The sequence below is a fragment of the Rhineura floridana genome, chromosome 3 (assembly GCF_030035675.1).
Source record: "Rhineura floridana isolate rRhiFlo1 chromosome 3, rRhiFlo1.hap2, whole genome shotgun sequence".
Lineage (NCBI taxonomy): Eukaryota > Metazoa > Chordata > Lepidosauria > Squamata > Rhineuridae > Rhineura > Rhineura floridana.
Window position 1 is genome coordinate 190536942 of NC_084482.1, and position 23115 is coordinate 190560056.

The 23115-nt window shown below is 45.1% G+C and overlaps 1 protein-coding gene across 1 annotated transcript; it reads left to right on the forward strand.

Annotated features, from left to right (window-relative positions):
- On the forward strand, positions 1–3507 carry LOC133382395 (zinc finger protein 501-like). Its single transcript, XM_061622101.1, has 2 exons — positions 1–547; positions 2083–3507. The coding sequence occupies exon 2, from the start codon at positions 2146–2148 to the stop codon at positions 3160–3162; it is 1017 nt and encodes a 338-aa protein (XP_061478085.1). The 5' UTR covers positions 1–547; positions 2083–2145; the 3' UTR covers positions 3163–3507.
- Positions 3508–23115: the final 19608 nt, after the last annotated feature.

Below are 23115 nucleotides of genomic sequence, written 5' to 3' on the forward strand. Positions count from 1 at the left end.
TTTTGAGGTTGGGCTTCCCAGGTTAGACGATTATGCTGCTTCCTGTCACTCCTTCTCCTCCTCTGCGACCCCCAAACCTGAGCGGAGCCCATCGGCTGCTCCTCCACCCCAAATGGAAACGATCCGCGCAGGGGAGAACCCTTGAACCCCTTGCGCTGTGCGGCAGAGGCCCTTCCTGGATGCCAGAGCCAAAGGAACCAGCCGCCCCTTGACTCCCACCGACTCGAGCTCCTAGGATCGATCCTTGATCGCTTCCGCACGGGTCTGGCCAGCCGGTTTCCTGTTACGATCTCTAGGAATGAGCCGCTGATGGTCTGCCCATAAGGACAAGAATCGCCCCTGGAAGGGAAGAAAGCTGACTTCTCCATCCAAGGAAGGGAGCCCGACGTCTTGTCCCCTTTTAATCCTTTAACATCTCTTTCTCTTCACGGAGGCTGCCCCAGTAACCACGGCCCTCTTTCTCGTCGTCGTTCCCCAAGACCAGCGGTTCCTAAACTGTGGTCTGCAGACCACCAGTGGTCCACAAGCTTCGTTCAGGTGGCCCATGGTATGTCTCTGGATTTGTGCTTGAAGATGGAAGAGGGTACATTTGTTGCATCAAATATAAATACTGATTTTAATTACATTTTTATTGCTGCTTTTATTTCTTATATATTGCATTTTATTTACCCAGCATAACCGCATCCACACAGGAGAGAAGCCCTATACGTGCACTTACTGTGGGAAAAGTTTGAATTCAAATTATAGTTCAATAAAATGCAATGTATAAGAAATAAAAGAAGCAATCAACATACAACTGAAAGTCATACAGCAGCTAGCACGGCACATTGAAATTGCTACAACGGGCAGAAAAGCCACTAAATGGTCTGCTAAGACCCTCAGCAAAGTGGCCCTTGGGGGAAACTATTTGGGAGCTACTGCCCTAGACTGCATTGGAAACAAAAATAGGCTAAATGCTACTGTGAAAGGCAAGAGATGGCACCTCTGCTGTGCCAGGTCCAGACCCTAAGAGGGTTACTGTACCTTTAAGAGGTGCAGGGAAGGCAGAATTCCATCAGGGGCAGCTTTCCCCCATCAGACTGATGCAGTAGCAGGAACTGCTGGAAATTTCATTTCTGTGGAGCTGTTAAAGGGGCAGGAGCCTTCTCAGGGTCTAGGTGCCCTATATAGGGATTGCAGCCCCAGCCCTAGAAGATGTACGGTGACAAGGGCAAGACAGTGCCAGGTGCGAGTTGCCAGGGTCTGGGGATGGGGAAAGAGTCCATCGATCACAGAGTAGAGCTGCCACCAGGTTTATTTTTCCCTTCCAGGGATACTTTACAGTTCCAGAGATGGACCGACATAAAAGCAGATGCATGTCCATCAGTAAGGCCAGAAGATCCCGGGTTTGAGTCCCCAGCATCTCCAGAGAGGGCTGGGAAAGAATCCGGTCTAAGTTCCTGGAGAACTCTCTGAAACTCAGTATTGTTGAGATGGAGTTAGATAGACTGATAGTAGGAGACAGTTTCCACCATGTGTCTGGGCTGGGGGGAATTGTGCCCATTGGATTTCTGCCCAGCATGCAATTGCAGGGCTCTCTCCTAGACGAACGTGAAGATGCTGGGGATTGAACCTGGGACCTTCTGCATGCAAGGCAGTGGCTCTGCTACTGAGCTACAGCCAGAATGTGCTGTGTGCCATGGAGAAGCCGCTGTCATCATTGTACAAATGAAGCTGAATATGAGGACGTGGGCTGGGGATATTGAGGCCAGAAAGAGGACCTGTGTAATTAAATCAATCCTTATATATTTATTGTATTATTGTTGTGTTTTATATGTTACTGTTATTTTAATTGAGTTGTTTTCTGGTTGCTGCTAGCCACTTGGCTTCTCTCGGGAAGGCAAGATATAAGCCAGGGGTGGGGATGCTGTGACCCTTTAAATATTGTTGGGCTGCAACTTCCATCATCCCTAACCATTGGCCATGCTGTCTGGGGCTGATGGGAGTTGGAGTCCAGCAGCACCTGGAGGGCAACAGCTTCCCCATCCCTGATACAAGCAATAATCAACATGTGTGCACCTTTCTCTCTGTTTATCTGCACAGGTTATGGAACTACAGGTGTGACCCAAGAGGGAGACTGTTCAGTTTCAGCAGAATCCAAGCAAGATGCCTCCAAAGAGATCCAGAGGGAAAATTCCTCAGACCTCAGGTCAGAAAAGAAAGCTGAAAGGCCAGAGGGCGTCAGAAGCACAGCAGCAGAACCTTCTCCTTGTAGAGGGGAAGCCTGCCCCCCCTGATAAAAAGGTGAGGAAACGCAAAGGCATCACTGCCCCACAGAGGACCTGCTCAGGAGAGAACCCTAACATCTGCACTGAGTGTGGGCAGACCTTTGCACAGAGCTCAGATCTGATTAATCACCAGAGAATCCATACGGGGGAGAAGCCTTATAAATGCTCCGACTGCGGGAAAATGTTCAGTGTCAGTTCCAACCTGAGCAGGCACCAGAGAATCCACACAGGCGAGAAGCCGTACCTTTGCTCTGAGTGTGGGAAAAGTTTCACTGACAAGTCAACCTTGGTTCAGCATGTGCGAACCCACACTGGAGAGAAGCCCTACCAGTGTATCGACTGTGGGAAAACCTTCAGCCGGAGCTCCCATCACAAGCGGCATTTGAAGAGTCCATCAGGAAAACGGCAGGTCAAATGCAGTCACCCAGAGAGTGCCACCACCAATGCCTTGGCTTCTGGCAAAGCCAAAAAGACGAGAGCCTCTAAGAAGCAAAACTCTCCCTTTGAAATCCCCCACACGTGTGCAGAGTGCTGGCAGAGCTTTAACCAGACCTCAGACCTAGTCAAGCACATGCGCATCCACACAGGTGAAAAGCCCTTTGAATGTAACCACTGCGGGAAGTGCTTCAACGTCAGCTCCAACCTTATCAGACACAAGAGAATCCACACAGGGGAGAAGCCCTATACCTGCTCTGACTGCGGGAAGAGCTTCACTGACAAGTCCACCCTCACCCAGCATAACCGCATCCACACAGGAGAGAAGCCCTATACGTGCACTTACTGTGGGAAAAGCTTCAGCCGCAGCTCCCACCACAAGAGACACCAGCGGATCCATGCAGGAGAAAACCCAGTCTCTTTCCTGCCCTTGTGGCCTTACCCTAACCAAATGTACTGACATGGACTCACACTTGTATGTCATTTGGTGGAATAGAAATTTCAGGGGATCTCGTTGTTGCTTCAGCTGGACAGAGATCCCCTGAAAATTCTATCCCACCAAATGACATACAAGCACCCCCAGCTCTCAGAGTCAAAATCTGTCTTGAGAAATTTGGTGGATGTGATTGGAGCTCTCTAATAAGGGCTTTCCTACTTCTCTTCTGCAAGTAACCTTCCCCTATCTGGTCCTTTCTTTAAGTACTCTCTTTTATTTAATGTCATCTAAGATGTGCATCCTATAGATTTTTTTAAAAAACTCAGTTAACAGAAATATTATTGCAACGTAATAAACAGTCACAATGTATGATGCTTTCATATATATATATAGTTGACGTTACTGTCCTGAACAGATTTTCTTCTGTTGGTGAGCATATTAAGAGTGTGTTCCCCTTCCGCTTTTCTGAACATGAATGATCAAGGGGATGGAGCGACTCCCTTACGAGGAAAGGTTGCAGCATTTGGGGCTTTTTAGTTTAGAGAAAAGGCGGGTCAGAGGAGACATAGAAGTGTATAAAATTATGCATGGCATTGAGAAAGTGGATAGAGAAAAGTTCTTCTCCCTCTCTCATAATACTAGAACTCGTGGACATTCAAAGAAGCTGAATGTTGGAAGATTCAGGACAGACAAAAGGAAGTACTTCTTTACTCAGCGCATAGTTAAACTATGGAATTTGCTCCCACAAGATGCAGTAATGGCCACCAGCTTGGATGGCTTTAAAAGAAGATTAGACAAATTCATGGAGGACAGGGCTATCAATGGCTACTAGCCATGATGGCTGTGCTGTGCCACCCTAGTCAGAGGCAGCATGCTTCTGAAAACCAGTTGCCGGAAGCCTCAGGAGGGGAGAGTGTTCTTGCACTCGGGTCCTGCTTGCGGGCTTCCCCCAGGCACCTGGTTGGCCACTGTGAGAACAGGATGCTGGACTAGATGGGCCACTGGCCTGATCCAGCAGGCTCTTCTTATGTTCTTATGTTCTTAACATACAGCCCATCTGGGTTCTGTTGGACAAGTTTGCCCACCCTTTGGAAGCAGATAGAAAGTTTCTGCCAAGTGAAGCACTTACAGTGCAATCTTATGCATGTCTACTCAGATGTAAGCCCTATAGAGCTCAACGGGGCTTATTCCCAGTAAAGTGTGTTTAAGATTGCAGCTTTAATGTTTCTTTAAGTGGCATTTTTGTATAATAATAATAATTGCCCACCTTTCACCAGTAGGTCCCAGTAGGTTTACAGAAATTTAAAATACAGTGTTAAAAACAAACACATTACATTCATAGGGATATGGTGGGTCCTGAAAACAGTTTCAAAGGCCAGGATGAAGAGGTACGGTGAAAGCTGTACAGTGAAGGTGCCAGACACACCGCAGTGGGGAGGGAATTTCACAGCTTAGGGGGGCTGTCACAGAGAAAGCCATCTCCCAGGCCACCACCCCGTGAACTTCTGAGGGCAGCAGAACTACCAAGAAGGCCCCTCTGCTGATCTTAACAGCTGAGAGGGACTCTAGGGAAGGAGATGGTCTCTCAGATATTTGAGGCCTAAGTCGTTTAGGGCTTTTCCTAATCGCCTTCTTCCTGGAGTAGAGGCTTCCTGGCTGTCTGGCCAGAAGCTAATGCTACCAGGACAGAGGGAAACACAGGTATGCTTTCTCATTTCTTGAGCATGGTGTGTGTGTGTCATGTGATGCAATGGTGGTGAGGCTACAACAGTGGATACAAAAGCTGTAGTCCAAGAATAGCAGAGGGCTTCTCCTGGCCTGTGGGTCCATCTTCCCATTTGGTCTGTCACTTGGTTTGGCCCAAACCTCGCCTATTTGTTCATCTCCTGATGTCATAGGACATCCGGCATGGAAGAGACAAAAACTACAGGGCCAGAATGCAAAAGAAGAATCACCCACCTGTCAAAGTAGTCCATGGGGTAATTGGGGACTTTGGGATCTGGGGCATTGGTCAGATCTAGTTTCCCACCTCTGCCAAAAATTCTGCCACAGTTCATTCTCTGCAAGCTGGGGCTTGTATTTTTAAGGGGCTGACCTTTTGCTCCTTCTCAGTGAGGTCATTTTTCTTTTGGTCTCTCAGAACTTGTGAACATCCAATGAAGCTGAATATTGGAAGATTCAGGACAGACAAAAGAAAATACTTCTTCAGACAGTGCATATTTAAACTATGGAATTTGCTCCCGCAAGAGGCAGAGATCGCCACAAGCTTGGATGGCTTTAAAAGAGGATTAGACAAATTCATGGAGGATAAGGCTACTAGCCACGATGGCTATACTCTGCCCCTATAGTTGGAGGCAGCATGTTTCTGAATACATTTCTGGAAGCCACAGGAGGGGAGAGTGCTCCTTGCACTCAGGTCCTGCTTACTGGTTTCCCACAACTGCTTGGCCACTGTGAGACCAGGATGCTAGGCTACATGGGCCGCTGGCCTGATCCAGCAGGATCTTATGTTCTTTGTGTCTTGTGGAACAGATTAGGCTGCAGACAGCCTGGTACCTCTCACACCTTACCTCTGCAAGCAAAGTCTCTGGAAATGATTTAAGTCCCAGAGCTTATAGCAAGGGATCCCTCTCCCTTTCCACAGTGCTCTTTTCTCTCTTGTCGCTGGTGAGCTCCTTCCCGTCAAGGTATACCTGGCTTGGGTCCACAGTCACCAGTACATCTCTGGTGCATTTCATTAGCTTGGAGCTGTTATCACCAGGTCCAAACATACATATAAGGCTGAAATTTGCATCTTGAGGGGAAATTCCCATTGAAGCAAATAGCCGGTGTGAGGGCCTTGATCCATAATGGGACCACAGCAGGGGACAAAGGGCTAAAGTGCAATTTCTCCTCATGCCAGGGTCCAATCCAGATTGGGCCTTTGTACCTGTAATTTGTAGTTTCCATTGCTGGCTGAGAAGCCCCCCCTTTTGCAACCAGCACTGAAATCAAGGAGGAAGGCCTATTAGCCATTACGGCTGTGTTCTCCCTCCGCTGTTGGAGGCAGTATGCCTCTGAATCAGTACTTGGAAAGTTCATTTTAAGAAGGAATCGGTTCCAGTTCAACCCCTCCAAAATTGATTCGCTCCAGTTTAAGTTCCCTCCCTCCAAAAACAAACTAATTCTGTTCCAGTTTTCTTCACAATTCATTGATGTGGTCCTCGGTATTTTTTTCAGCCATTTACAAGCTGCTCTGCTAAAGTATAAAATATACTTAAGACAAAGAAAACATGAAAGGACACACAAAGTGTAATGGGAATAATCGATTTATTTCCCCCAACAATGAAGATCTTTAAGCTTAAACAGCAGCATCACTTTTCAAATACGACAAAAATGGCAAATGCAATGGCCACAATCAAAGTTCAGTGCGGTGAAACCCCCAATAAATAAACTTTCAGGTGTAATTCAGGAATTTTTGAATTAAATTCAGTGAATCATTCTAAGCACTGCTCTGAATGCATGTTGCTCAAAATCTCAAATGGGGAGAGGAGCTGTTGTGCTCAAGTCCTGCTTGTGACAGACAATAGAAACTGCCTGCAAGTAAGTCATGATGCTGTGCTTGTGATTTGGGTCTCTGGCACAACATTCAGTCCTCCTAGAGAAGCCAGTTTGGAAGACATGGGATCATGCCCCTTTGTGGCTGTGTGTCAGCACCTGGGAAGATTTTGATGGACTAGACACACTAGTCACACCACTGCCTCCAAGCATCTTGGCAGAAGATCTCATTTATTTCTATACTGACATGATTAAGAACAAATATGGCATAGCAGCAAACAACATAAAACCAAGAATAAAATTACATCCATAAAACAGGCACAAAATACATCACAAATCAGTAGGTCAGTTTAACACATCAACAGGGTTGATTCACTCTTCATGGAAAGCCTGGGTGATTACAGATAAGTTTTAAGCAGGATTGGCGATCACTCGTGGCCGAGTAAGATTGTCTTCCAAGATAATTTGGATGGAAGATGCCTGTGCATGAATTTGTTTTATGTGGGGAGATCGGCGCAAGACGATCAACACACAATCTTGACAGAAAAAGACTTTGATCCAATGGCATGGATGCCACGACGATTGGAAGTCTTTTATCTGCTGCAGCCTTCATCCGCCTTCACAGCCGTTGTAACATACACATTGTTATCCTCCGCCTGTTCTGCCGTTGAGGACATGCTTGGTAAATGTCATTACTTTAGGTAACTCATGTGACCCTCATATGCAGAGTCACTCATGCTGCTCCACTGCAGCACATCTGAGGCTTGATTTGTGTAACATGCTGCAGAATTCTGCAGATGGGAGGTACCATTCTGAATGCCCCCCTTGCATTAAAAAAAACAAACCTCTGCAAGTAAAAAATAAGTACAGCAAGGAGTGAACCAAGCTAGAATGTTTCCCCTGGTGTCTTAGCTTTCTACTTGCAGGGACTTTGGGGTTTTAATGCAAGAAGCATTAGAAATGGCATTTCCCAACTACAGCCTCAAATAGTGCAGTCTGATCTGCCACCTCAGTATTCTACCACTTCATCCTGTTGCATGTGTAGACCAGGCCTCAGCCACAGATAGTCAAGCCCTGTATATCCCAGAGCATTTCTGTAAATATCTGAGAGATCACATCTTAATCCTGGACCAAGATCATCTAGGACCAGAGAAATCTGATTGTGATTCAGAGCTGCTTCAACCCTGACACTCCACACCATTCCACCCAGCCGCAGCGAGGTGCTCTGAATGTGTAAGACTTGAACTCCTGGCTATGTGAAGCAGCCATGTAACAACCGACTTGTACAACCAACAGACAATGCAGCTATTTCAGGGTTGGGAATCTCAGGCTCAGGGCTCAGTCGGGCCCTCAGGAACCTCACTAAGCCACACCACACTTTTAGGCCACACCCTTCATTGGCCAGGCTCTCTGCTCTCCTTTAGTGCTTTTGCTTGGCTGGAATATGTCCTTAAACTGTGATAATGTCTCTTGCTTACCTGAATGGATGGACAAATATACTGTGCTGCGTAGAAAACTGACTTTTGTGTGGCTGAAATGTAGCCTACTATACAAAGGTAAGTGTCAGATCTGTTGCGTCCCTCCACTTCTGCCCCAGCCTCCATCCACTACTGGTATATGGCCCCTAGAATGTACCACATGAGGGAATGTGGCCCTCAGGTTGAAAAAGTTTCCCCACCCCTAAGCTATATCATCAGCCAACTTGCTGCAGTATAATGTAGGCTGCCTGGAGCCCAATCTGCACCATACATTTAAAGCAGTTTAATACCGCTTTAAACAGTTACGGCTTCCCATAACATTCTGGGAACTGTAGTTTGCTAAAGGTCCTGAGTATTGTTAGGAGACCCAGATTCCCCTCAAAAAGCTACAGTCCCCTGGGTTCCTTGGAAAGAGGGATTGATTGTTAAATCACAATGCTAAGCCACACCACACATTGGCCTTAGTTTACAGGCCAGATATATTGGACCTCACTTTTGCTCCATCTGAGTTGATGGTGCACCCTAAAGCACATCCGATAGTCCCATTTATAACTACATATTTTTACAAGGACAAGCTGTATTTCAGGGAAGTTTGCCTGCTGTTACTCTGCCTTCTTGAGCAACCCCTAATAAGCTGTTGAGAGACCCCAGGGTTTCCCAGAACACTGTTTAAAAAGGGGTAGAATGTTTTTTTGAATTAAAATAAGCAAAAAGCGAAGTGTCCCTGAAAACAGAAGGATGCAGCACTGGATAGAGTGATCAAATTCTGCTATTTGCAGGATAATTTATTTGTGCTGTAAATAAGTATGTCAGGATGCATCTTTTCTTTATGAGATTCCTTGGGGATGTCATTGTGCATCAAGAGATGCCAGTTGCCAGAGTGACAAAAAGAGGGATCTTCATTCTGCTTTGGCGCATTGAATGTCGTGATGAAAGAGGAACTTTGTAATCTAGTTTTTGGATCATCTGTACCTGCATCATTCTGCCTGCACATTGGCATCTCAGTCAGATGCCCTCTTTGCTTGTTCATCCCCTATGCCTGTGAGGTGGGTGGGCAATGCAGAGAGGGTCTTTTCTGTGGTAGCCCCATGGTTGTGGAACTCCCAGTAGATCTGCAGTGTGGAGGAGCTATGCTTCAGGGTTTTTGGAAGGCCTTAAAGACCTATTTGTTTTTATTGATATTCCTTTGAGTAATTTTTATTTCATTTGCTGAACTGAGGCTGGTGTGGGGCCCCATCTGCACTACACATTTTAAGCAACCTTGTACCACTTTAATGGTACAAGGATGTGAATGTTCTATTTTTATTTTTTTGGTAATACTGATTCTTTTTTACCATTGTAGTTCTTACTGTTGTTAGGCTCTTTGGATCGCCGTTGGCCAGAAAAGTGCCACAGAAACATTTTCAAATTATAATAATGATGATGATAATAAAAAAACCTCTGAGTGAAAATGCATCTCTTCAGTTTGCAGTTTCACAACCTAATTAAATTTGGGAGGAACAAAAGCCAAGAGATGTTTCCAAGGATAAGAGAAGTGTGGTCTTGTTTAAACATTGTGCTAAACCAGACTTTGCCAGCCTGGGGTCCTACAGGGGGTTGGACTCCCAACTCCCATCAGTTGGAGTCCCATCGATTGGTGTCCAAAACACTGCACTGACAGGGGCTGATGGAAGTTGAAGTCTGGAAGGCACCAGGTTGACAAAGACTGCGCTAAGCCACGTAGAGTGTGCCTCTTCTATATTTTTACAAATGCATATGCTTCAGTTGCCCAGTTTTCATCACAAACTCCAGCACGGTCTCTTCTGCCACAGCACAAGAAGAGGAGAAATAGTCTTAAGTCCTGGATGTGGTTAATATACATATATCTACTCTGAGGTCCCATGTTAGTTTCATTGCCTTTAATACTGCTGCTCGAGATATTAGGAGCTATCAGCTTTGCAGGTACCTTGGTGTGGTGCACTTTGTTCTTAACAATTGCCACCACAGTTCCAGTTAGTCCAGCACTCTGTGTCTCCGTGGCCAGCCAAATGCTTCTGAGAAGCTCACAAGCAGACAGGATAGAGAGAGCCACCCCTTGTGGTTTGCCCCAGCATCCAGTAATCAGCACTATGTTTAAGGCTGGGCATTGCATTCTTAGCTATTTGATGGACTATCCTCAACAATCTATCTAGATTCCCATTCTCTGTATAATGAGTGGCATGCAGTAGTTTGGAGTACAGGTACTACGCAGCAACCATGAAGAGCCTTGTGGCAAATTAATTTATTATGGAATAAGGTTTCATGGACCAGAGCAAGTGTTCCCAAACTGTGGTCCATGGCCCACCAGTGATCTGCGAGCTTCATTCAAGTGGTCTGCAGCATGTCTGTAAAAACACATTTAAAATCATACAACATCTAGCTCAATACATTACAATTGTTATAACAGGCAGAAAAATAATTAACTGGTCCACCAAGACCCTCAGCAATTTTCAAGTGGTCTGGAGGGGGTTGGTTTGGGAACTGCTGTTTCATCTGATGAAGTGGTCTCTAGGCAACAAAAGCTTACACCATAATGAATTTGTTAGCCTTTAAGGTGCCATAAGAATCTTTGTTGCTTTTGCTACACTACAGACTAACATAGGTTTAGGAATTTATCCATTTGAGGCAGATGCATGGTGCTGGATGCAAGTAGGGGGGGTGCACTTGACCACTTTCATGTCCCCTGCAGCCTTATGATTTTACATTTGTCTGAGCTGGTGGCTACCATATGATACCCATAGCTTTCCCACCATTTCAACACCTCTCTTGCATTCTAGCGTTGTGGTCATAAAAATACTCACTGGCTGTTGCTCTATGGCAGATATGGTGTACCTGTGGCCTTCCAGATGTTTTTGGATACTAGCTTCCATCTTACCTAGCCAAGATAGCAAATGTTTAAGGCTGATGGGAGTTGGGAGTCCAACAACATTTAAGAACAAAGAAGAGCCTGCTGAATCATACAGCACAGGGGGCTCCTTTACTCAGGTTCAACTCATGATATCCTGGTCAAAGGAGAAAGAGAGGGACAGGCAAAGTCATATCTCCCCTTTTCTTTCCATCATCAAGAACCAGAGCCCTCTAGTGGTCACACAGTTTGCCACACCACCTCTCTCTCTTTCTCTCCTCCTCCCCACCCCCCCACTCCACTTCCCAGCATACATCTTCCACCAGCTTAGAGCAGAGATTGTCTTCTTTCTCCTGAAGTGATGAAAAGCTTGAGAATTGAATCTGGTGCTCAGTCTAACCCATCTCAACTTTTTAATGTATTTTCAGTGCCAGCGTTCAGTCCTGCAAGAGGCAAAGTAATACATGTGCCTCTGAGCATATGCCACTGAATTAACCACCATCACCCCTTCTGCTACGTGCCGATGAATTCTGTGTAACTAGAAAGTGTGCATATTCTGAGAGAAGATGGCCTAGTAAAAAAAATGTGTGTCTTTGGTCCACTAATAATAACAACAAGGTATGAGAAGGAACTTGGTTAGGATCCGTCTGAGTCACTCAAAGCGTTCCTGACACAATGAACTCCATTGGCTCAGAAACAAAAAGGCAGGTGAAGTCTTGAAGTCAGTGGAGATCTTTCTTTCACAAAACCAGGTGTACCTCATGAGGTCTGCTGCATAATTTTTATTGGCTGAATGAAGGATTTTGGCATATAGCTGGGATGGGGAACCTGTGGCCCTCTAGACACTGTTGGACTCTATCAGCCACAGCCAGCGTGGCCAAGGGTCAGGGATGATGGGAGTGGGAATCCAGCAAAAACTGGGGGCCAACTGTGCTCATGAATTGCATTCATGCTCTCCCCAACATTCCTCCTATCCCCTTTGTTATCTCCCCCTTCAGTGCTGCTCCACTGGGGCAAAGTTCCTGCTCTTCGTGGGCAGGACTAGCTGGCCAAACCTTCTGGCTCCTCCAACAGGCTGTTATTCTCCAGGTGCAGCAGAAAAGTACTGGGGAGTCTAAGGCTGGTATCCACCTTCCTGCCAGTAAAACTGTTGGCCTCCAACACTTTTCAGCTCATTTTCATTGTCTTCTTTGCTCATGATGGAGTTAATCAAAATTTCTTAGCTAGTTTTAGAAAGCCAAGACAGCCAGAAAGAACCAACAGAACTGTGCAGTTATGGAGAACAGAACAGGCTGCCCCCAATGACATCCCTATTGCTTTCCAAAAAAGGTATAGCTTGGCTTTTGTTTTCTTTCCTTTAGTATAGACTCACAGAAGATGCCTTAATTGCCATTACAGTTCCCAAAAGAACCCCTGTAATTTCTGACACCCTGGAAGAACACCCTCTAATTTCAAAACATGGTATCACCATCTCCCATCCCCAATATTCATAATTTGTCTTTATTGAGATTTGCAGGGCCGTAGGCCAACGCAAGTATAAAACAAACAAATACAATAAAAATTACCAATAGCTTAAAACAAATTCTTAAGAGCAATCAAAGAGAATTCCTCAGCTGCAACAAAATCACGAACCATCAACTTCATATGTCATTCTGTAATTAAATCGTAGTTTCCGCGCCGCTATCGCAAACAAGGATACATTGTGAGTCACCTCCAAATTTGAATCGAACATTAGAAAAATTATTTTATCCTCTTCTGAACTGAACAGATAAGTATCTAGCCATTTCCTAAGGAATCTGGTTCTAGGGATCTTATAAATTGGGCAGTAAAGTAATATATGTGGGAGATCCTCCGCCATATTGGATCCGCAGATGCATTTCCTTTGATCCTTAGGGATACCAGAGAACCGGCCCTCTCTATCGGCATTGGGCAGAGAAAAAAAACGTAGTGCAGTAAATGTCTGTCTAAGAGTAAGAGGGAGGGGTTGTGTGAGGTATAAGGAACAATGATAATCGAGCTTAAACCTCCAAAACCAAGGGGCCACCTTAGAGTTAATTAAAGATAGTCTGTCTAAATTCATAGAGTGAAGGAAGACAGCCTCACGAAGCCTTTTATTAGTTGGTATTGAATCAAATTCCTGTGATGAAAGATGATAACTGTGTATCAATTCATCTAATTTACAGCCCCATAGAATAGAGGCGAAGGGATGGTCGAGACATAGATTTAGTATTTCTCTACCCTGAAGTTCTTTAGAGGGTCTCATAAACTTCATAAGAGTGAGGTGGATATGTGCACTCAACGGGGGGAGACCAGTCTCTGCCCGTAGCATAGCTGCTGAAGTTCCCGTTGGGAGGGACAATATGCGCCTAAGGAAGTTGTTTTGAATGGACTCTAAGGACATTATGATCTTATTGTCCCAACCCCAAACAGATACTCCATACAGAATCTGGGGAATCACCTTAGCCTTAAAGATTTTTAAGGCTGGATGGATCAGGTTACCGCCTGTAGAGCAATAAAATTTTAGGATTGCACCCACCGTTTTTGCCGCTAGTGATTTAATATATTGTAGATGACATTTCCAAGTGAGAGTATCCGAGAAAAATACTCCCAAATACTTGTACTCACGAGACTGCGCTAACTGATGATTTGCCATTTGCCAACGGTGTCCTTCAAATCTCTTTCTGAAGAATAAAACTTTCATTTTTTCGTAGTTTATTTTCAGCTTTTCCCTTATACAAAAGGACTGTAGTCTTCTCAGCAACTTTCTTAGTCCAATAGGAACTAATGAGAGAAGGACCATGTCGGCATAAAGCAACACAGACACTTTCCTTTGCCCAATGGAGGGTGGAAAGTATTGAGAGCCAGATAAGACGGGAATGATGCTATTTAAAAACAGGTTGAAAAGCAAGGGAGCTAAAAGACATCGTTGCTTAACACCCCTCTCTACCGCAATCGGTTCGTACAGAACTCCAGATTGACCAACTCTAACCAAAGCGTAGGTGTTAGTATATAAAGCTCTGCTCCACGAGCTAGAGGGAGCCCCAGCTGACAAAGCGTCAAGGCCCCAGCTGACAAAGCGTCAAGGCGAGTTAAGCAGCAGAGCGAGTTCGGCAGCAGGTCGAGGAGGCCAGGGCCCCCACTCTGCCCGTCTGTTCCCTGACCTCAACTAAACCGCAGTCTCCAACCCATTGACGTAATAAACCTTAAACAAAACTATGCAGGTAAGAAGCCAGCAGGGGTGTGGGGGCTTTCCAGTGTTTTGCACCACCTGCAGCATGTACGACTATCTGCCTGTTGGACAGAAGTCGTGGGTGTGCTCTCGGTGCAATGAGCTCCTGGCTCTCCGGGAACGACTTCATTTCCTTGAGGCCAAGGTGGCGGACCTGGAAAAGCTGAGAGAGGCAGAGAGGTGTGTGGAGGAGGCCTTCAGGGACGTTATAGCTGTGTCCCACTCCAACGATGATAGCTGTCCTGCTATCATGGACAACGATGGTCTCGGGGAAGGAGAGCATCCAGCTGAGGAAGAGGGAAACGATCCCTTAGAAGGGACCCATTCCTTGGGGGATGAGCAGCTATCCTCTCGTGCCGAGGATATATCTCCAGGGGGTGGAGGGATCCTTGTAGTGGGTGATTCGATCATTAGGAACATAGACAGTCGGGTGTGTGATGGGCGTGTAGACCGCAAGGTGTTTTGCCTGCCTGGTGCGAAGGTTGCGGATATCGCCCGTCGTTTAGATAGTTTGGTAGACAGTGCTGGGAAGGTCAGTGGTCATGGTGCACGTTGGCACCAACGACATGGGGAAATGCAGCCATGAGGTCCTGGAAGCAAAATTTAGGTTGCTAGGTAGGATGCTGAAAGCCAGGACCTCCAAGGTGGCTTTCTCTGAAATGCTACCGGTTCCACGCGCAGGACCAGCCAGACAGGCCCAGCTTCGCAGTCTCAATGCGTGGATGAGACGATGGTGTCGGGTGGAAGGGTTTGGATTTGTTAGGCACTGGGGAACATTTTGGGACAAGCCGGGCCTGTACAAAAGGGACCGGCTCCACTTGAACCAGAATGGAACCAGACTGCTGGCACTTAAAATTAAAAAGGTGGCAGAGCAGCTTTTAAACTGACTGAGGGGGGAAACCCGACAGGAGCTGAGAAAGGTCCGGTTCGGAATAAACCTCCCCCCTGGGATAAAAACCAAAGAAATGATGAAATTTTAAAAGGGGTAGGCCTAGAAGTAGGCATTGTGAGAGCAGGGGCACAGGATATAAATTCAGAAGAGCAAAATTACCACAGGCCTAACCACAAGTGCCAAAGACACTTGAAGAGAGACACTGCTTACAAGTGCCTGTACGCTAATGCTAGGAGCCTGCGAACCAAGATGGGAGAACTGGAGTGCTTGGTCTTAGAGGAGAGCATTGATATAGTGAGCATAACGGAGACCTGGTGGAATGGAGAAAACCAGTGGGATACGGTTATCCCTGGATATAAAATATATCGGAAGGACAGGGAAGGACGTATTGGTGGCGGAGTCGCTCTATACGTGAAAGAAGGCATTGAATCCAGCAAGCTGGAAACCCCAAAAGAGGCAGACTCCTCCACAGAATCGTTGTGGGTGGTGATACCATGCCCCAGGAGGGACTTAATACTGGGAACGATCTATTGTCCCCCTGATCAAAATGCTCAGGGAGACCTTGAGATGAGATATGAAATTGAGAAAGCATCCAAACTAGGAAATGTGGTAGTAATGGGTGACTTCAACTACCCGGACATAGACTGGCTGCATATGTGTTCCAGTCATGACAAAGAAGCAAAGTTTCTAGATATTCTAAATGACTATTCCCTAGACCAGTTGGTCATGGAACCGACCAGAGGGACGGCAACCCTGGACTTAATCCTCAGTGGGGACTGGGACCTGGTGCAAGATGTAAGTGTTGTTGAACCGATTGGGAGCAGTGACCACAGTGCTATTAAATTAAACATACATGTAACTGGCCAATTGCCAAGAAAATCCAACACGGTCACATTTGACTTCAAAAGAGGAAACTTCACAAAAATGAGGGGATTGGTAAAAAGAAAGCTGAAAAACAAAGTCCAGAGGGTCACATCACTTGAAAATGCTTGGAAGTTGTTTAAAAACACTATATTAGAAGCTCAACTGGAGTGCATACCGCAGATCAGAAAAGGTACCGCCAGGGCCAAGAAGATGCCAGCATGGTTAACGAGCAAAGTCAAGGAAGCTCTTAGAGGCAAAAAGGCTTCCTTCAGAAAATGGAAATCTTGTCCGAATGAAGAAAATAAAAAAGAACACAAACTCTGGCAAAAGAAATGCAAGAAGACAATAAGGGATGCTAAAAAAGAATTTGAGGAGCACATTGCTAAGAACATAAAAACCAACAACAAAAAATTATATAAATACATTCAAAGCAGGAGACCATCTAGGGAGACAATTGGACCCTTGGATGATAAGGGAGTCAAAGGTGTACTAAAGAACGATAAGGAGATTGCAGAGAAGCTAAATGAATTCTTTGCATCTGTCTTCACAGTGGAAGATATAGGGCAGATCCCTGAACCTGAACTAACATTTGCAGGAAGGGATTCTGAGGAACTGAGACAAATAGTGGTAACGAGAGAGGAAGTTCTAAGCTTAATGGACAATATAAAAACTGACAAATCACTGGGCCCGGATGGCATCCACCTGAGAGTTCTCAAAGAACTCAAAGGTGCAATTGCTGATCTGCTAACTAAAATATGTAACTTGTCCCTTGGGTCCTCCTCCGTGCCTGAGGACTGGAAAGTGGCAAATGTAACGCCAATCTTCAAAAAGGGATCCAGAGGGGATCCCGGAAATTACAGGCCAGTTAGCTTAACTTCTGTCCCTGGAAAACTGGTAGAAAGTATGATTAAAGCTAGATTAACTAAGCACATAGAAGAACAAGCCTTGCTGAAGCAGAGCCAGCATGGCTTCTGCAAGGGAAAGTCCTGTCTCAGTAACCTATTAGAATTCTTTGAGAGTGTCAACAAGCATATAGATAGAGGTGATCCAGTGGACATAGTGTACTTAGACTTTCAAAAAGCGTTTGACAAGGTACCTCACCAAAGGCTTCTGAGGAAGCTTAGCAGTCATGGAATAAGAGGAGAGGTCCTCTTGTGGATAAGGAATTGGTTAAGAAGCAGAAAGCAGAGAGTAGGAATCAACGGACAGTTCTCCCAATGGAGGGCTGTAGAAAGTGGAGTCCCTCAAGGATCGGTATTGGGACCTGTACTTTTCAACTTGTTCATTAATGACCTAGAATTAGGAGTGAGCAGTGAAGTGGCCAAGTTTGCTGATGACACTAAATTGTTCAGGGTTGTTAAAACAAAAAGGGATTGCTAAGAGCTCCAAAAAGACCTCTCCAAACTGAGTGAATGGGCAGAAAAATGGCAAATGCAATTCAATATAAACAAGTGTAAAATTATGCATATTGGAACAAAAAATCTTAATTTCACATATACGCTCATGGGGTCTGAACTGGCGGTGACCGACCAGGAGAGAGACCTCGGGGTTGTAGTGGACAGCACGATGAAAATGTCGACCCAGTGTGTGGCAGCTGTGAAAAAGGCAAATTCCATGCTAGCGATAATTAGGAAAGGTATTGAAAATAAAACAGCCGATATCATAATGCCGTTGTATAAATCTATGGTGCGGCCGCATTTGGAATACTGTGTACAGTTCTGGTCACCTCATCTCAAAAAGGATATTATAGAGTTGGAAAAGGTTCAGAAGAGGGCAACCAGAATGATCAAGGGGATGGAGCGACTCCCTTACGAGGAAAGGTTGCAGCATTTGGGGCTTTTTAGTTTAGAGAAAAGGCGGGTCAGAGGAGACATGATAGAAGTGTATAAAATTATGCATGGCATTGAGAAAGTGGATAGAGAAAAGTTCTTCTCCCTCTCTCCTAATACTAGAACTCGTGGACATTCAAAGAAACTGAATGTTGGAAGATTCAGGACAGACAAAAGGAAGTACTTCTTTACTCAGCACATAGTTAAACTATGGAACTTGCTCCCACAAGATGCAGTAATGGCCACCAGCTTGGATGGCTTTAAAAGAAGATTAGACAAATTCATGGAGGACAGGGCTATCAATGGCTACTAGCCGTGATGGCTGTGCTCTGCCACCCTAGTCAGAGGCAGCATGCTTCTGAAAACCAGTTGCCGGAAGCCTCAGGAGGGGAGGTGTTCTTGCACTCGGGTCCTGCTTGCAGGCTTCCCCCAGGCACCTGGTTGGCCACTGTGAGAACAGGATGCTGGACTAGATGGGCCACTGGCCTGATCCAGCAGGCTCTTCTTATGTTCTTATGATAAGGTGTAATAAACAAGGGTCAATATTCAAGTTATGCAATTTAGACCAAAGGGCATTCCTGTCAACCGAATCAAAAGCTGAGGCCAGATCGACAAATGCAGCATACAGATGTCTTGTGGGGCCAGCAATGCTCTGTTTTGCCAAGAAATGAAGAGTTAGGCAGTGATCAGTTGGGGAGGAACCTTTTCTAAAACCGACTTGTTCAGGGTGGATAATCTGATGAGATTCCACCCAGTCTTCTAGCTTTAGGAGAAGGAATTTGCTGTAAAGTTTGGATTCCCCTTCAGCCCTAATTATGGATATTCATAATGAAAACCCTTTTCCAATTCTCCTGTTCCACTTAATTATCCTAACGACTTGAATGATGAACTAATTAACTGGATGTACTCACAGAAAATAGATGAATTGCTTTTGGAGAGTTCTTATTGAATATCAGGCAGGGTTACTGTCTTCTGTAGGCCCAGCACAAGAGTGGTTCATCAATGAACAGGTTAGCACCCAACTGCAAAGGAAAATGAAGGTAAGCACAAGAACAAGATAAAGGGTGGAGTCTTTTGTCCCATTATTGACTCTGTGAAAGAGCTGACAAACCTTCCATGGCAAAGTGGGATGAATCTGCAAACCTTACTGGGAAGCCAGGCTTGCTTGGCCTTCCAAAATGGTTTGCACAATACCTGCCTGCTCCTCTCCTGTTCCAAAGAGCACCTTTACAGTGGTGAGTGGTTCAAATGAATTCTGCCATAAAGGCTTTTGGCGGGACGGGCGAGGAGGTATTTATAAACACTGAATGCAATGCCACTCTGTTAGAATACTTCAGACAAGCCAAATCCACTGGTGTTATAACAACATGAGAACTGTCCTACCAATCAAACCAAATGACCATCAGACCCAGTATTCTGTCTCTGACACTGGCCAGTAACAGATACCTCAAGAGCCAGGGATGCGCAACAAAGAGGCTCCAGAGTACTCTTGAATGATGCACAGGTGCTTCAGGTTTGCATTAAGTAGGCTCCCACAGGACAGGTGGCCATCTGATTTAAAGCCCCCCCCCAATTTTTTTGAAACTGGGGACACACTGAGAAAATACCCCCTCCAGATAGGCAAAACACTTGCACGTAGCGCACACATCAGAAACTAACAAAACACATACAAAAATAGGAAACAGCCACCAAAAATGGCAACCCCTTTCCAAACCCAACAACAGCAACAAGAACTCATTTTAAAAATAAAGGTGCAGGGGAGTTGGTTGGATGCCAAGAGGGGTATCCAGAGTGCCACACTGGGGACCCCAGGATTACAGCTTTGAGATGCATGGGGATCTCTTCCCAGGATATGTGGCCACTGGGGGTTAGGAGTCATCATCACTTACATATCCTTGAATGTGCATTTTCTGCCAGTCTCTAAGGTTGAAGAATTAGGGAAAGGATTCCAGATTTTCCAGCAAAGACCCTGTGGTTGACAGAGGCAGTTGCTGGGGCTACTCCACTGAGCAGCTGTGGCTACTTTCATGTTCACAATAACCCTTTCATTTTAAAGGCCTTCACATGCCCTGCCATGCGCTGTCAGTTGTCACTGACAGTGGATTCTCATGCTGCAACTGTCGGGAGGGAACTCACTGACTGCAATGGCGGCAGCAGCTCCAGGGAGCATGTGTGTATATTTGTGAGAGATGGTGATGCAACATGGGAGAGCATTGGCCCAGTCACGTGAAGAATTCCCAGGCCAGTGCCACACAATTCTTGACAAGTTTTGTTATGGAGAAACAAGGCCTATGTGCCTGCAAAGTGTAATGCATTAAAATACAATACAAGAAATAAAAGCAATAAGAATACCATTAAAAATCAATATGACTACTTAATGTGATGGATGTGCTGTCTCCAGTATTTGGCCACAAATCTACAGACATGCCATGGACCACATGAATGAAGGCTCGCAGGCCACTAGTGGTCCATCGACCAAAAGTAAGTAAGGAATTGCTTAAGTCTCTATTTTGGCCAAAGAGTCTATTGTTGTTGTTGTTGTTATGTGCCTGCAAGTCGACTACGACTTATGGTGACCCTATGAATCAGTGACCTCCAAAAGCATCTGTCATGAACCACCCTGTTCAGATCTTGTAAGTTCAGGTCTGTGGCTCCCTTTATGGAATCAATCCATCTCTTGTTTGGCCTTCCTCTTTTTCTACTTCCTTCTGTTTTCCCCAACATTATTATCTTTTCTAATGAATCATGTCTTCTCATGATGTGTCCAAAGTATGATAACCTCAGTTTCATCACCCCAAAAATTTGACATGGGAGAGCAGTGACTGCTATCTTGGGAACTCTATGCTGCTCACTATGGAATTAGTTTTATATCTCATGTATTTTTTACTTACTGTTGTAATTCTGGGGATTTATCTCATGTGTTTGTTATTTATAATTTGTTACCTTTTCTTTTACAAAATTGATACAAATTAATGTAAAAAACACAATGTTCCCTGTAATATTGTTGCACACACCCCATGCTCTGTGCAGTGAGAGACTTCAGGGGTTCCAGCAGGCATCTGGGATTTGATTTCCTTGGAATGAAGGTAGCTGGAGACTGTGGTGTCTTTGTAAGATATGACTTTTTGTTGTTGTTATATGCCTTCACATTTATTACGACTTACGGCAACCCTATGAATCAGTGACCTCCAGGAGCATCTGTTATAAACCACCCGGTTCAGATCTTGCATGTTCAGGTCTATGGCTCCCTTTATGGAATCAATCCATCTCTTGTTTGGCCTTCCTCTTTTTCTACTCCCTTCTGTTTTTCCCCAGCATTATTGTCTTTTCTAGTGAATCCTGTCTTCCCATTATGTGTCCAAAGTATGATAACCTCAGTTTCATCATTTTTGCTTCTAATGATAGTTCTGGTTTAATTTGTTCTAACACCCAATTATTTGCCTTTTTCGTGGTCCATGGTATGCGCAAAGCTCTCTTCCAAAAACATTTCAAATGAGCTGGTTTTTCTCTTATCTGCTTTTTTCACTGTCCAGCTTTCACATCCATACATAGAGATCAGGAATACCATGGTCTGCATGATCCTGACTTTAGTGTTCAGTGATACATCTTTGCATTTGAGGACTTTTTTCTAGTTCTCTCATAGCAACCCTCCCCAGTCCTAACCTTCTTCTGATTTCTTGACTGTTGTCTCCATTTTGGTTAATGACTGTACCAAGGTATTGATAACCCTTGACAAGTTCAATGTCCTCATTGTCAACTTTAAAGTTACATAAATCTTTTGTTGTCATTACTTTAGTCTTTTTGACGTTCAGCTGTAGTCCTGTTTTTGTGCTTTCAGCATTCCTCTCAAATCATTACTGGTTTCTGCTAGTAGTATAGTATCGCCTGCATATCTTAAATTATTTATATTTCTCCCTCCAGTTTTCACACCTCCTTCATCTTGGTCCAATCCCACTTTCCATATGATATGTTCTGCATATAGATTAAAGAAATAGGGTGATAAAACACACCCCTGTCTCACACCCTTTCTGACTGGGAACCAGTCGGTTTCTCCATATTCTGTCCTTACAGTCCATTTCCATATTCTGTCCTTACAGCCAATTTTGCCCTAGCCGCAAAAAAACTGAGGGCGAGTTACATCAAGTCCCTTACAGATATGTGCTCGTTGTAATATTGTACCCCTCCCAGCTCCTATGGAGTTTATCTGACTGTTTATTTTAACCTTTTTGTACTGTGCAAAGGCCTATGGCTATATGCAATAAAGTTGATTGATTGATTGATACAGTCATTCATTCATTGGCGATCACTCGTGGCTGAGTAAGATTGTCTTTCAATATAAGGTCTTTAATGGTGGGTCCATAGGTGACTGTGGAGGCCAATTCTGGATCCACACAGCCTCCCACAGTGAGGACACAGGTTTCCAGATGGAAGATGGTCACGATGAGGATTTGCTTGACGTGCCTTCTGCTTAGCTCGTTTGTCCCTTTCACCCTGTACTCGTGCTTCTTCAAAGTCCATAGCACCTTTGATAATGGCCAACCTCTGACTGGGCCAAGGCTTCCCAGTTCTCGATGCTCATGTTACATTTTTTTAGATTAGCTTTGAGAACATCTTTAAACCTCCTCTTGTCCAGAGTATAGGTTGCATTACTTTACATGCATGGGATATTAAGGCAATAGTTCGATAATTACTGCATTCCCTGGGATCCCCTTTCTTTGGAATTGGGATATGGAAGGGCTGACAGTATTAACATTCTAACAGACCTGGCACCCTTATAAGGTTTCTAGGGGAGTCTCCAAAGCCATAGCTTTGGTTTTAGCCCAGAGGAGTTAAGCTTCCCAGCTCCAGACAAAACTGGCCTATGGTTAATTGTTCTCTTACACCTAGGATGCCATTGCCTCCAGCCAGATGAGAGGGATAGGCTTGCCCCCCTTCTAGAAGCACCTTGAACAAGCAGACTCTATGGCAACACACCTGCAGTTAGCTGACTCTTTAGCCATGCAAAAAGTTGTTTAACAGACTTGGCTAGAGGCATTAACATAATAAAGAGACTGGTTTGACTACTTCAGCAGTTCCTTCTGCTACAGAATCCCATCTTACAGATATAAGAACGTAAAAGGAGACCTGCTGGATGAGGCCAGTGGCCTGTCTAGCCCACCATCCTGTTCTCACAGTGGCCCAGATGCCCGGGGGAAGCCCACAAGCAGGACCTGAGTGCAACAGCACCTCTCCCCTCCTGTGTTTTTTTCTAGCAATTGGAATTCAGAAGCGTATGGCCTCTGACA